Raw genomic sequence first — 16,480 nt, 5'->3', positions numbered from 1 at the left:
TAATACATATATACACTGTAAATACCTATAGATAGACACAACATAATACATAAAAACTCACCTTTCCCTTTGATTTTCCTACCTGTACCTGTACTCTGCTTTAATTTTTACAGTTGTTGTATTGCTGACTGTAATACCAAATAAATTTAATATCAATATTCAAATATTTTAACTATTTATTTATTGTAGTAATAGCAGTTTTAATTTTAGTTTTAGTTGTAGTTGTGCAGTAACAACGTCAAAGAAACAACAATAATAATGGAATTGAATACAAGTAGTTTATGGTAGTATATAAACGACAGAAAGAGATAAATATACAAGTAGATGAAGAAAGAATTGTATATGTATAGAACGTATAGAACGAGCGGGGCCTGACGGAGGTAACCTGGAAGTAGGGGAGGGAAGCAGACGAATCGCAAACGACGCGCAGTCGCCAGGTGAACCAACGACAGTGCGCGCGATCACCTGAGACGTGTGAGCGACAAAATAAACGTTTACTCTTTTTTTAATTTTTAGTTTTATCCAGTTTTCGTTTCGTTTTGTTTTGTTTTTTTTTTTTTTTTAATTTTTGTTTATTACTTTTTTTTTTGTTTTTGTTATTAAATAAATTTTAATTTACACAGTGTTTTAATATTGTTAAATATTAAACGGACATGAGTTTTGTAAGGTTAAAATGTTTAAACGACTTTTAGATTTGTCCAAAGTGATTGTTGTGTATACTTACCGATAAGTGGATATATATATATAATTTTTACTATACCTTACCTAATGGTGCTTTCTTAGTAAAATTAGTTTTTGTCATCAAGTGCTCATCGATCATAACCTTTAATAAATAATAATATAATTAACTGAAATAAAAATTAAATTTGAATAATATCGGGTATTCATAAATCATGTTATGTGCAGACAAATAAAATCTCAAGATTTAAAAAAATAAAATAAATTATATTTGATTATAACGGTAAAATTAAAGTTAGTAATTTTGTATGAATCTTTGTACACCAGTGATATTATATTATTATAATAATAATAATAATTATAAAAAATAAATTGTGAGTGCGGTTGACAAGTGTAGTAAAAGAGCTCGAGTACGGCGCTATAAGCGCCTGAAGGAGCTCTAAAAAAATGCAGATGATGACGGGAGAAAAAGGACCGAGCCACCTTGTCGTTCTTTACGTAGCGACCGCAGGACTTCAGGGCAATGCACTCGGTTCTGACGAAGAAGAAATTATACTTCTCATTTATGCCCTCATTGATGTACTCCAAAATAAGGTATATCATCAAAATACGATATTAAATGATAACATTTTATTAATTTATTCAATCTATTAATATATAAACAAAAACATTAACTTGTAAATTTATTATTGACAAGTGGTTGTATATTCTGCCAATATCTATAATAATATTTAAGAATTTAAATTTAACCTTGTCAAACATATTATTATCGTATGTCGTGTTAACATTTTGCTTTGTCATTCTACCATTATACCACGCTTCTTCTTTCTGTTTCTGCATATCAGTCAACTTGCTATATTTTTTTATTTTTATTACAAAATAATAAATTATATATAAGAATATTGACATGTTTATAATATTAAATTGTAATTAAAAAACAATATTTTTATTTTTAAATTAATTTGATTAATTTTTAAAACCATAATACCAATGAAATGCGGAGTCTTATATTATTAGAGTTATACATATGTAGAGAGAAAATTATTTTTATATACACATACATATTTAGTATACTATTACTCAGTAGGTGTCAGTAATTTTTAGAAAAATATATACGTAAGTAAATTTATCAATACGTTCATAGTGAAATATAAGATAACGTTTGTGAGATAATAGATATGATTGCATATGAAGCATGTGGAGCAGCTGCCATTGTTTTTAAAATAATATATCTGGTAGCGGAGGCGGAGCGTCGCGCCCTCGGAAGGTCGTCCATCGAGAGAGTTCGTGCCGGCCATTGCGGCGAATTATAACCCGTTATTTTATATTAAATTATATTTTCAATAAATTATTCATTTCATTAAAATTTTTTCCAAAGACTTTCAATAAAAATTTGTTACTGGCAATGCTAATTTTCTGTAATACGCGTATATATATCATGTTCATAATTTATTCACTTGAAATTGATTTTTTAATCCTATTGTATGAAAAAAAAAATTTTTTTTCTCTATAATTACGTAAACAAATAATGTTTTAATAAAGTCATTTAATATTAAATTTGGTGTTATCTTATCCAGTTATGAACAAGATAGATGATTTCTTACTGTTTTTATGATATTTATATATATATCACTAATTTTTGATAACACATATGAATTATTTTAAAGATTTGTTTTTATTTTATATTAATACTATTTTCAAGTAAATTCTTATATTATTTATTATAATTAAAAATTATTAATATTAGGCATGACTTAACAGTTTTAATTGTATTCAGAATCTCTTAATAAATTTTATTTTACTTATTTATTCATTTATTTTCCAATTTTAAAATCATAAAAATTATTTTACCAAAATAAATTTTGAATAAAACATTAATATTCTGGTAATTTTAAACCTACATATTAGCTATTATCGTGATCCCCAATTCAGCAATTATATATTAACAAAAGTTTATAATTGAATGTATATATATTGCTTTATATCATGCTATAGTTTATATATTTATTAATGATTTTAGTTTACGATAAAAAAAAAATCTCAACTCTGATAGTCTCATCACGTTATATTATGTTCACTGATGAGTACATCGTGTTTATAAATTAACGCAGTATGCATTTATATATTACTAACTTAAATAAAAATTATTAAGGAAATGTATATATGAAGGGCGCGGATTATAACTCAAGAGGTATAAGTGACAAAAACAAGTTTTTATTTTTTTTTTCACTTATACATCTTTACATACTTAATTTAAATTATTTCTGTAAATATTTTTCATTTTAATTTTTCAAAATATCGGTTCTCTCGGATTTTTTGTTGTTAGAGATTGGCAATTTTTCCTTAAACATTTAAAAAAAAACGTATATATAGTTGTGTATTACGACAATGACTAACAAAACGTGCAAAAAATTAACTTTATAGAAAATATATGGAGTAATGCGTTTTGCTATACTGACAACTTTTATATATATATTATCTTTATTAAATTACATTACTAATTCATTCATTATCATCGCAAAGTTAATGATATGTTAATAAATTTAACGTCTATCATACAAGTCAATGATTTTTTTTTTTTAATTGCAAACTAAATAAAATATTATTATAATTTTTGTCATACATATGTATTTCTTGATGTGGTTACATTTTATGGGTAAAAAATTAAGATATTGACTGTTGAATAATTATTGTTTTTATGTATTTATTTCCAGGTGATAGGTCATCAACAATATATTGTACAGCCATCATCTATGTTGGAAGCTAATCAACAAGAAGAAGATACTTCAGAATCAACAACATCAAATAGTGTTATTAGCGAAACAGCATTAACGCATGCGCCAAGTCTAAATGAACAAACTCTTCGGGAACATGGTGTTCCATTGAATCAAGCTATTCAACAGGTAGGCATCATATACATATAATTGATAATAATAATAATAATAACATGAAAAACTATTTTAATTTTAGTAATTGTAACATTATTTAAAAAATAATCATCTGTTTTATTTATATTATTGATTGACAATATCGTTATGCGGGCATAGTCGTTAAATCATATAAGCAAATGAATAGTTGCTAAATTATGTGTTTAAAGTCCACATATTGATAGGGGCATTTCTAATAATTTATCATATTAAGTATATATGATCATTTGTGTTTTAAATTATCATAAGCTAATGATTTTAATAAAAATAAAATAAACATTTAAATAATTAATTAAACATTATTATTTAAAATTTTTAGTTTGAAAGTTGGTGGTCATCTTTGACATGTATATCCGCCGGAAGTTCACCTCGTTTCGTAGTTGATGGCCAAGCTCCTCTTAGACAATGTCTTCATCCTGAATGTTACAATAAAGATCTAGACCTCCCGGAATATTACAATTATTTTTATGATCTTCGTAAGGAGTTTACCAATTGTTATTCAACTCAAGGAGAACTTGCTACCCCCAGTATTCAAGAAATGATTCAATGTATCCTTTTCATCATTTAAATAATTACATAAAATATGGTAATATTTTATTATTATTATTATTATTATTATAGCAATATTCATGTACCAATACTTGATTTTTTTTTATTAACACTAAAAAATACAACGTGAGGTAAAATTTAATTATATATTACTCTTTAAGTACACACGTATATTCTGAAGCATACTATGATCGTTATAGATATTATTGAATAACATATTAATCTCAGGTCAACCGTGTCAGTGTTTCTTAACATCGCGATTGCATTTGTATAAATTGCTGCATTTATTTAAATAATTTATTAATTACCCAAATTAAATATCATATATTTATATAGATCAATAGTGACTTTAAATACTGGTAAAATTAAAAATGTTGATTACTATATTATTAATATGAGTATATTTTGTCAGGTATAATTGTATAAAAATTTATTTAATTATTTATTTATAGTTTTTTTTATTTGAAAAGAGACAAAAAGTTGTTTCAGTTATAAACGTAACGTAAAGGTCAGCCATCTCATCACCTAACGTGCGTCACATATGACTACTACTATACGATGAGCATATACTTTAAAGCCTCACATACATTAAACATTAGTTATCCATAAAATTTAAATTCGAAACTCTGCGTAACTGGCATGACCCAGCAGGTCTTCTTTATATGTGATGACAAATAAGTATATAAAATATAAAAGTATATATACTATATTTTTGACATACATATGCTGTTGTCCATTACATTTAATCTAGTCAGTTTGTATTTTTGCTGGTGTAGAATGTTTATTGATAATCATTCTTTATTGCAATTTCTGCCATCAGTCTAAATGAAAAAAAAAAAAAAAAAAAAAAAAAAAATATATATACAGCTAGTTCTATATTATGCAACAACATGGCTGTGATAACTAACCTGTGACCGTGTACCTTTGCTCATTTCATGAATAATAGAATGCCATAAAATGAAGCATATAAATATAAATCCGGCTACGATATATATATATAGTTTTAGTTTATTTTTGTATTAATTATCATAGAAAAAAAATGAAGAATTTAATTAATGTTAAAATCATTCATAGTAATGGCAATTATTCAAATAAAATATTTGAATCATAATTATTTATCGCGGGTTTTAAATTAATAGTCTTAGTGCGCAAGCGTCCAGCGTATTTGCCCGCGCATGCCCACACTATTATCAATGTTACCAGTGTTTGTGTATAAAATTAATATATATTTAGTCGTTAACAAATACATGGAGAATTAAAGAATACGAACTAATATGAACAAATAATATGAGCAATCATCAGTACATATACAGCATAAATGGTCGGTAAAAATCTTGTTGGATATCACCGGAGTCAGACTTGACAAACTCTACCAGTACGGTTGAGTACGACAGTACGTTATAAAGTAATTATAAATCGTTTTGTTCTTGCAACCTCACACAGTTATCTAAACATTAGCTCCATTTTATTTTTAATATCGATACAGTTGTGCTTTAAAACATAAAAATAATTATATGTTACAGAATATTTAAAATTTATTTAAAACATTGATGTGCTAGTCTTGTATGTGATTTTCGTTATTTTATTAAAAATTTCATTTATGATATTTTTTATCGAGATTCTGAAATAGGTATGTAATATAGTTTCATTTATAATCCATATTAAACTAAAATTTAATACATTTTAATAATATCAAAATTATATATTAATTACACAAATATAATTGTTGGGTTGAATATTAAATCTCGAGTGAATCAACAGGTGCCTTCTATTCAGCTTTATCAAAGCGCCACAAAGCATCTATATATATATAATATACGCAGCATATACCGGCTTAAATATATTTACGTTTATTACTTTTTTTTTATTTTCTTTCTCTCTGTCGGCGACATAAGAATAAATAAAAAGTACGTCATATGGTTTCAAGGACACGAAGGATTTTAAATTAAATTATTATTTTGTTATCTTTATATTATTAAATACTTTTAAAATAATGAAAAGTTGTATATAAACTGAAAGCACAGTTGATCATTGTACTTATTCAACACCAGTTGTATTGTTTCTCAACAGTTGTGTGTATATAAGCATAATACTTAAGTATACGTTAAAACGATTAAAACGATTAAAACATACCTATACCTATATCTAAACTTATACACTTATACAGTATTAATAAAGCCATACATCTGGTACAGGTGGAATCAATATAAATCTTACACTTAATAAAAGTTTTATTATATTATTAAAAATATTTAATTTATATTAATTATATAAATGAGCTTTATTATAAAAACTTTATAGAGTATTTAAATAATTTATTGGGTCAGTAAGAGCAGTAGTTATATATTGTAGTGATATCTACTCTGTAATAAAAAGACGTGAGGTTAGAGCAATGCTTATCAGTTTACTCAGATTAAAGGTCACAATCACCATCTACACCATTAAATATCATCACAATTTAATTATATTTTATTTAAATTTTTATGTTGATATATAATATATTTTAATAATTCTCTTTTATTATTATGATAATAAATTATTCATTTAACATTATATATTTAAAGATATTTGATGTCATATGGTCAGCCGTGTCCGAGTGAATCTAAGTTGAATAGCTTTGATTCACCAAACGGCAGGTTTAGCGTTCGAGCCCTTGCCGTTAGACCGAACCTAGTGTCTGTATAATGTGTTGATATGTTTCAAACCCTTTCCCCTGTATAAATCAACACTTTGACGTTCTCTGGCTGGCCTAGAATTTTTTTTATTTATTATTATTATTATTATTATTGAATCCTTGACTTAAGAAATGATAGATTTTGGTATGTCACTGGACACTGATAATGATTTTCATGTTAAGGAAGTTCAAGATATGGTTAACGTTATTCAAAGAATGATTAAAGATGGTAAGATTTAGAAATTTCAAAAACAACAAGTAAATTTAGTATTTTTTTTTTCAATACTTTTTCATCTTATAGTCATATGATTTGTAAGAAAATTAAAGAAGAAATAAAATAAGAAAAAGGTATTAATAGATATAAACTTGCTACTTGTTTTTTAATATATTGGTTTACATTGTGCGACATGAGATAGCTCCATATATAAAGAAAAAAAATTTATAAATAATGTAAATTATCGTATCATATTTTATAATCTTTTTTTCTAAATATACATGTTTGAATACAATTTATCTAACTTTTATAGTTACAAAAATGGAATTAAAAAAAAAAAATATATATATATAAATTGTTATACTGGTTCAACAAACAATATATACGCTCAGATTATCCAACATGTTCAATATTATTATTCGTTAACGAGAGCTACTGCAATATTCTTATCTCAGTTGTTCTCAACTCATTTGATTATTTAATTATTAATATTTTTTTCATCTGGTTTTGCAATTTACTCATACATAAAAATATAAATATAAAATACAAAGAGCAAGACTTATTTTAATGGATGGTTCTTTTATTCGTTACATCAATTCAGCAAAGTCAACAAAAAATTATTAAGCCAAGTATTGTGCTTAGCTTTCAGTAAATAAGTCGAAAGAGACTGAGTCAGAAGTTTTATTGGAAAAAGTAAGAAAGAGAAAAAATAAAAAAATATTTAAGAAATAAGAGACAGAAGAAAGGCGTATAATTACTCAAAAACCGAATATCAAATGATTCATGTATTGAATTATTAATATATATAATATATATATTATTTTCAGGACACATATTTCACATTCCAGAAGTAATAAATCTTATTTTAGAACCTGGTATATGGTGAGTTGATTGTTTATAAATGTTTAATTTAATTTATAGTTTAAAATTAATATTCTTTAAATTAATTTTTTTAGCTCAAAGGATGAAGAAGTTGATAACAATTGTGTTGTGAGAGCACGTGGTTTACCGTGGCAATCATCTGATCAAGATATTGCTAAATTTTTTCGTGGATTAAATGTTGCAAAGTGAGTAATAAATAATAAATTTAAAATTAGTAGATTAAATTGTTTCGTTATTTTACACAAAACAATTGTAATAAAAAACAAAACAAAAAAATTTAACATTTGCTGGTCATTTTTAGGACTGATTCATCAAGGTAATAACAATAGTATTAATAAAATGTCTATTTTCTTTATAACAGCAATTTAATTTTTTTAATTTTTCTCATGATTTTTTATTGCATAAATTTTTTACCTAGATAATATTATATTTTTACTTAATTTTTTTCGATAAAATTTATCTAAGGTCAAAGATTACTTTTATTCTTCTTTATAATATCGACGTTATTTATTATTTCATTTAAATGGATGAATAAAAATTTTTTAATACTTAACCCTTGAAATAAAATAAAAATAATAATCGATTATTAAAATTATTAAATAGGGGTGGAGTTGCCTTATGTTTAAGTCCGCAAGGCAGACGCAACGGTGAAGCTTTGGTACGATTTATTAATAAAGAACACAGAGATATGGCATTAAAAAGGCATAAACATCATATTGGTAAACGATACATTGAGGTGTACAAATCATCTGGTGAAGAATTTGTAAGAGTTGCAGGTGGTGCTAGTGGTGAAGCTCATGCATTTCTTTCACGTGGTGCTCAAGTTATTGTACGAATGCGAGGTTTACCGTACGACTGCGTTGCCAAACAAGTGGTTAGTTAAAATACATAACAAAAAAATAAAAAAAAAGTTTAATGTTTTAATTTTATTTTTAGATTGAATTTTTTTCTGGTGGTCAGAATCCATGTCAAGTGCTTGATGGTGAAGATGGAGTGTTATTTGTAAAAAAACCAGATGGCAGAGCTACAGGGGATGCTTTTGTTTTATTTTCTAAGGAAGTTGATGCTGAAAAAGCACTTAGCAAACATCGTGAATGTATTGGCGTTAGATATATTGAATTATTTCGAAGTACAACTGCAGAAGTACAACAGGTGTGTAATAATAATAGTAATAAAATGAATCATACACATACATATCTGTATATAATTAATCAACTTTTTTATTTTTTTTAAATAAAATTTTTAGGTTCTCAATAGAGCTATAGATATTAAACCACAAGTCGATATGACACCAATGTTACCACTACCACCTCCATTGCTTCCACAATATATAATTACATCAGGAACTAGAAAAGACTGTGTCAGATTACGTGGACTACCTTACGAAGCGCTGGTTGAGCATATTTTAGAATTTATGGGTGAATACGCAAAGCACATTGTCTACCGTGGAGTTCATATGGTTTATAATTCTCAAGTACATATCGATATATATATATAAATATTTAAAAATAAATTTATAAATTTAACAATGTAAAATTGTAATTGTTAATTAAATAATAATATTTTTTTTCTTTTTTTTTTTATTTTTCTAATTATCAGGGTCAACCCTCGGGTGAAGCATTTATTCAAATGGACAGCGAGAGTTCAGCATTCGCGTGTGCATCACAACGTCACCATCGTTATATGATATTTGGAAAAAAACAACGTTACATCGAAGTCTTCCAGTGCAGCGGTGATGACATGAATCTAGTATTGACAGGTGCAGCACCACCAGTTGCCAAATCGCTGCTGTCATCCGGTACGTTGAGCTCACATACACACCCGGCCCTAGCTCCTCCTGCCGTACCAGCATCTTTACCGGTACAAACAACTACCCAACCCCCATTATGGGATATACATGCATTAGTACAGGCACAAGCTCAAGCTCAAGCTCAAGCACAAGCACAAGCTCAAGTGCAGGCTCAAGCTATGAGAAATCAAGATTTTTGGTTAATGGCACTTGCCGGTAATCCGCCACCACCATCACATCAATCTACATCAACAACTGCCGGATCACAAAATGCTGTTGTAACTAGTAAAGCTCTTGCCTTACCCTCCCCCACGCAACATCAACTATCTTCTTATTCAATAAATCATCATCATCATCATCATGCTGCTGCTGCAGCAGCTGCTGCAGCTGTTCATGCGGCTGCTCTTCATTCTCCACCAACACAACCACCATTTTTATTTTTTAATATGCCCTCGAGAATTCCAATTCTTCGACCTCCCGGTCCTCATACACTTTTATCACCAATTGTACAAACCCAATCAATAAATCCCGCGGCATTTATGGGAATTAAAAGATCATGGGAAAATGCATTTTCTAGTAGTGATACTGTCACCAATATACCAAAACGCCCAGCTTGGCAAACACCTTCAGGTTTTCATGCTGCTGCGGCACCCACTGGTACATCCGGTCTTGCCTACCCCGCTCAATTTTATCCTCAGATTTAATCCCCTTCTTATAATAATCTGAGTAAATTTAAATTTTTTATATAAATAATGCATTTATTTACTTAAACGATTTTATATCTGATTAAATTATTAATCTTGCACAAAAACAAAAATTTATTTTTCGATAAAATCGTTTAATGGTTGTGTTTAAATCATTAAGTACAATCAATAATACGGCGGCTATTTTAATACATTCATCAATATTTTTTCTAACATTTTTTTCTTTATTCTTTTTATACTTGTCATTTGCGAAAATAATAATTACGGAGAAAAAACAGAAAAAAAAAAAAAAAAAGTACTTAGAAATTAATGGCATTTTATCATAAATAGTTTATACTAATCAAAGTATTGCAGTACAATCATTTACAACTAAAAAATATATATATTTTTTTTTATTTGTTTTTACAATCTTGTTACTTAAATATTTTATAAAATTTTACTTAAAGATTATAGTGCCTTAAACAAAATGAAAAATTATTGGAATAATTTTTTTCATATCTATTGCCAGTACGAAGAAAATTAAAAATTATTATGTTTCTTTAGTGACTTATGACTAATGTTAAATATGATGAAACCGTCCGATAACTATTAAATAATTAATTAACTATTAATATTAAAAATAATTACAGTAATATTAAATATATATAGATTGAAAATTACCGTTAATACATATTTATTCGGTTGTACACTATTTACATTGAGTAATTTTTTATGCAATCAGCTCTATATTAGATAACTACAACTTGGTGTTGGCAGTTGTTTTTCGAAAAAAATGTCCTCATTTAAATAATAAAAAGTAAAGTAACATGTACCATAATATTTTTTAAATATTTATACTTTTATGAAAGTATGTATAATCAATATTTAAAGTTTCATGAAACCTTTGATTCTAACAGATTAATTATTATTTTTTTTTACTTTCATTTCGGATCATATAATTGAGTAATCAAACTCTAAATATTCCCATTAAATTTATTTTTAAGATAACTGGTTAAATAAAAAAATTATGTCTTGCCACGTGATTCAATGATTATTATGATGATGAATCTTGCTTCAGAAATTACTCAATATTTTATTGAGTGATACACTTGCATGCAGTGAAATATTATAATAGTTAGTTTTTCAAATAATTATTAATGGACATTCGAAATCATTAATTTTTGTTTTTTTTTTTAATTAAATCATTGTCATTGCAATGCTTAATTTTTCTAATCTTTTTTTTTTTTTTGTTGACAATTTAGTCTTCCATTAATAATACACATGGTAAGAGTTATATAAGTATCCCACAAGTATATAATTTTTTAAATAATTAAAAAATATTTTTTGCTAAAGTACTTATTATTAAAATAGATATTAAATTCTTTGAAAAAACAATATAATTCAGATTTAAAAATTTTTATTTAAATTAATTTAGATAAATAGATACTTAGATTTTATATTCTTCAAAGTGGTTAATGGTACACTCGTCTCCATGTGTATATGTATGAATGTATGTATGTATGCGTGTGTGTGTGTATTTGTGTGATAATTAATTTTAAAAAACGATAGCATTGTATTACTGGTGGAAATATAGTGTATAGTTTTTTTTTTGTATTATTTCAAATTTTTATTTGACAGACTAACTCAAACTCAACGCTATTTTATATATTACATAAAAAAAAAAGAAAAAGAAAAAAAAACTATACACATGTGTTGGAGTTATTTGGGTATATTGGGTTGATAGCTAACATGGTGCCTAAATTCTTTTGTTTTAATTACTTGTTTTTTTTTTTCTTTTTTTAAATATACATTCCGTCAATTATTAATTTTTTTACGAATTTACCGTTTTTTTTCTTTTTTTTTTTTAACGCCTCTTTAACAATGTCAATATGAATTATTTATTAGTTTAATCAAGTTTTAATAAATAATTTATATAATGAAATGGTAAATAAATGAATTGTGATTGAAGATGTGTAGGGTTGTTGTTTAAAAGCTTTACACTATTGCCTTTACTAAATTTAATAATATACATGGGAAAACTACCATTTATTAAATTTTTATGTTTAGATTAAATATTTAAGTAAAATTTCACATCCACATATACAAATTTTGTGTGACGTTTAATACCATTTTTTATACATAATACTAATTATTATAGTGATTTAGATATGGGATATACAGGTCGCTGCAATGTTAGCACCAACATTATTATGCTATCACTTGAATAATTAAAAAAAATATTAAAAAAAAATAAATAATAATAATAATAATAATTTTTTTATTGCTGTATACTCTCTGTAAATTTATAATTATATTTTTAATAATATCCAATAATCATGTTTAATAAATGTAATTGTGTCTTGTGGTTATCTTTGCGCTTGTCGGTATTGGTAAACTTTTATCCTCATTATAAACCTTACAGACGTACTTTTCCGACTGCTATTATTTATCATATTTTTTTTTTTTTTTTCTAAACCACAAATATTGCTACTGACTATATTTTATTTAAAAAAAAAAAAAAGGAACAATTATAACTGAAATATACATGGTAGTATTTATTGCATGGCTTCTTTACGGGCAATAGTCTGAAAATATAATTAATATAGTAAGTAATTTAAAGCTTGATAAATTTAGTAATAGGTAAAAGTACGTCTATCGTCCTTGTCACATTACTTAAAAAAAAAATAAATAAATAAATAAAAAAACATGAAAATACTTTACTTGGGTTTTCAGGTTTATCTTATCAAGTTAAGAAGATTATGCCGTAACACTGTGGTTTTTGTTTTAAGTTTCATATTATTATTTTTATTATGGTTATTGTTATTATTGTTGGTATTTTTTAGCATTTATGTCTTTTCTACTTAATGTTCTAATTATTTTCTTATACATTCATAAATGTATTAGAAAACTTTTCAACACTCGGTTACTCTTATATCGCTGCTTTCTTTAAATTTCCCGTGATATTTTTACATATATATATATTTTTTTTTTTTCTTTTAATTGTCATTCTTATTCACAGTCATTAACTAATCTAAAAGTATCTTTCATTCTTTCTCTATTGTTGTCTCGCAAATTAAATTCTCATACGTTCCAGATGGAAGCAGTCGCACGATGGTGAGTGGTTTTCAAGGTGGAAGGAAATAATTTTTAATTTAAACATGTCACAAAAAGTTTATTTTCGTTTTTTTTTAAATTAAATTTTTAGTCGATATAAAAATAAAAGGATGCACAAACAGTTATTATTATTATTGTTATTGTTGTTGTTATTATTATTATTATATTAATAATATAACATCATCGTCTGTATATGGAAATTTTTAGCCAAAAATGCTTAATGTGGTTGTTGTTGTTGTTGTTATAGATATGAGGTGACGGAGCGTAAGGATTACTCAGAATAATAATCGTTATATATATATGAATTCTGTTGGGAATTACTTATACTTATGTGAATAAAAAAAATGATAATAATAATAATAATAATTAACGAATGAACGAATTGTATGAATGTAATGTATGTGAGTGAGGTAATTTTTTCTGGTTTTTCTTTTTTTTTTCTTTTTTTTTTTAATGGTGATTTGGCAGAAGGGCAAGACACGCAAGTGATACAGTCTATCTACATAAATACATAATTTGTATATTACAAATGTGGTTGGTCAAGTGTCAATCGCGGTATGGTAGCGGGGATCTACATACGATACTAACTTCTGTGCTTTAAGGTAGGCCAAGTCCATTCATAATTTCAAACTCGATCAAGGCATTCATCAAACAAAACACACTCTTATTATTTAATTATTATTTATCCAGAGTCAAGCTATGGTCATTTTATTATTTATAAATTTATTAACTAGTTTTTTCTTTTCAATTTTTATTGATATTATTATTGTATTGTATATATAGAAAATCATTGGGTTCATTGATTAGTTGCTGGTTATTGGTGTCTTAATGTATGCAATGTTTTCTATTTTTTTTTGTTTTAAATCTTTTATAGTGAAATTATTTAATGATAATCGCGTTATAATTTTCAAATTCAATAACTAATGAGTGGGTTATTTATTTTATTTTTATCTGAATGCAAAACTTGGTGTTGATTTATTTAAAATAACATAAAATATATTTTTAAGCAACTTTAAGTTTAAGATATTTAATAATTTTATTGATTATGAATTTGCTAATAATAAATAATTAATAAAAATTAATAAAATTTAAAAATAACAGATGAATTGATGTTGCCGCCAGCACCTTCACAATCAGGGTTTCCACCGGGGCCAATATTTTCACCGCAAGCAACGATACTGCCTCACAATATGCCAGTTTTGGCACCGCCACCCTTTCAAACAGTCGTTTGCTTTCCTTATGCATCACTGTCGTCCCCAATAGATCCATGGCATCATCGTATACATGCACCTGCGAGTTGTATCGGTAAGATAAATAATTATTTATAATTTTTAATTTTATATTTTTTATTTATTTATTTATTTATAATTTAAGCTGATGTTGGACTTCATGCTACTGCAACATTTGGTTTAATAGAAAGGCCAATAGAATCAACAAATGATGTTGATCAACGCCAACAGTTGCTAACATTACAAGCTGCTAATAATTAATTTATTTTATTATCAAGTGCTCCAAAGAACTTTAATGAAAAAAAATTCTACTTAAATTTATTATAATTTCATTTAACTTTTATATCAATGCGTTTAATCTTTCCATCTTCTCAAAAATACTTCATTTTTTTAGTTTTTTTGTCTAGTCTAGAGAGATCAAGCCAAACTGTCATAATAACATATTTCATCGGAATTTAATGATTTCACTTCATCTACGCGGTTTAATAAAACTCTTGATTTTTATTTTAGACAAATAGACATTATTAAATATATATATATATAAGTAGAGGCATATTTATAGTCGTGAATTTCATATAAAGAGAAATTTATTTAATATATTTTTTAATAATAATGTGATTAAAAGATTCATAAATAGCAAAAATAAAAAAAATAAGAATTATCAATAATATAGTTATATAACAACAAATATTACATCTGTCTTCCGCACAAATTATTTTATCTATAAAAAAAAAAAAAACATGATAAGAATAAAAGTAACGTGTAGTAGAAAAAAAAAAAGTGTATCGTCTAACTGTAACAATAATAATCTATAAAATCGTCTCAGTGATTTATATCGATGCACTAAACATATTGTCATTTGTTTAAATAATAATAATAATTTGAACGGCGTATGTTTATCCAAATTTAATATACTTACTATATTTAACAATGACAATTAATTAACTTAGTATAAATTTAAATAATTGATAAATAAATAATGGCAATTGCCAAAGGAGCAAAGTGCTATTACTTTTTTTTTATATATTTAAAAAATTCTATAAATATTGCCGCATATTATATGTACGATCTGCGCGCATAAATTATATTATAAAATGAATTGTTTTCATACTGTGAATATCTCCTCATTAGTAGGAAAATAATTTTGGTGCAATAAAAATTTTTTATTATTATTATATAATATACATTAAATTGTGCAATATTTATATATTATCAATTTAAATTTTATTTGTTTACTTATTTTTTCGTGCAGTAGCTTTTATCAAGTGGCTGCTAGTTTTTTTTTTTTTTTTTTTTTAATTTAGTACTATAATGATACTATTATATAAATAAATTGTTGTGTGATTTTAACAAGTGCTCAAAAGAACAATGTACCGATCAATATTTTTTTTTTTACTTAACATGGCAGATATTGTGAATGATTGATCCAATATATATTTATTTGAAAAAGTAAATAAGATAAATAAAAGTTTATAATATATTTATAATATTAATATATATATTTTGTATAGTATCTAAACTGTAGTTAGTGAATTATATAATAATCAATATATATATGTACTCGTGACAAAAAATTAATATTTTCAGTCTAAGACTTTGATAGTTATTTGCTCTAAGTAATTATTTTATTGTAATTTTAAATAATAAATGATTAAGTGTTATAATTATTATATATTATAAAAAATAGCATGAAGAGTTTAAATATTAAATAAAAATTATTTTAAAAATTGTTTGTTAAAAA

General features: G+C 25.5%; 1 protein-coding gene across 6 annotated transcripts; it reads left to right on the top strand.

Moving 5' to 3' along the window:
- The first annotated feature begins 418 nt into the window (after window positions 1–418).
- Window positions 419–16,329, top strand: LOC130668930 (RNA-binding protein fusilli). Of its 6 annotated transcripts, XR_008990086.1 has the most exons (13): window positions 422–1,272; window positions 3,393–3,581; window positions 3,925–4,153; window positions 6,968–7,057; window positions 7,870–7,924; window positions 7,999–8,109; window positions 8,528–8,798; window positions 8,861–9,076; window positions 9,171–9,398; window positions 9,524–9,722; window positions 13,130–13,209; window positions 13,491–14,112; window positions 14,612–14,770. XR_008990086.1 is itself a non-coding variant. In XM_057471473.1 (12 exons), exons 1-12 carry the CDS (start codon window positions 1,126–1,128, stop codon window positions 14,998–15,000), a joined length of 2,034 nt encoding a protein of 677 aa, XP_057327456.1. In that variant the 5' UTR covers window positions 422–1,125; the 3' UTR covers window positions 15,001–16,329. The 6 variants fall into 6 exon arrangements, 3 of the variants coding, with proteins under 3 accessions (XP_057327454.1, XP_057327456.1, XP_057327455.1); XR_008990085.1 differs by lacking the exon at window positions 13,130–13,209 and having other exon boundaries at window positions 14,633–14,770; XR_008990084.1 differs by lacking the exon at window positions 13,130–13,209.
- Window positions 16,330–16,480: the final 151 nt, after the last annotated feature.

Source organism: Microplitis mediator, chromosome 5 (assembly GCF_029852145.1).
Source record: "Microplitis mediator isolate UGA2020A chromosome 5, iyMicMedi2.1, whole genome shotgun sequence".
Lineage (NCBI taxonomy): Eukaryota > Metazoa > Arthropoda > Insecta > Hymenoptera > Braconidae > Microplitis > Microplitis mediator.
Note: the sequence above shows the minus strand (reverse complement) of the source record. Positions and strands in the feature narration are given on the sequence as shown.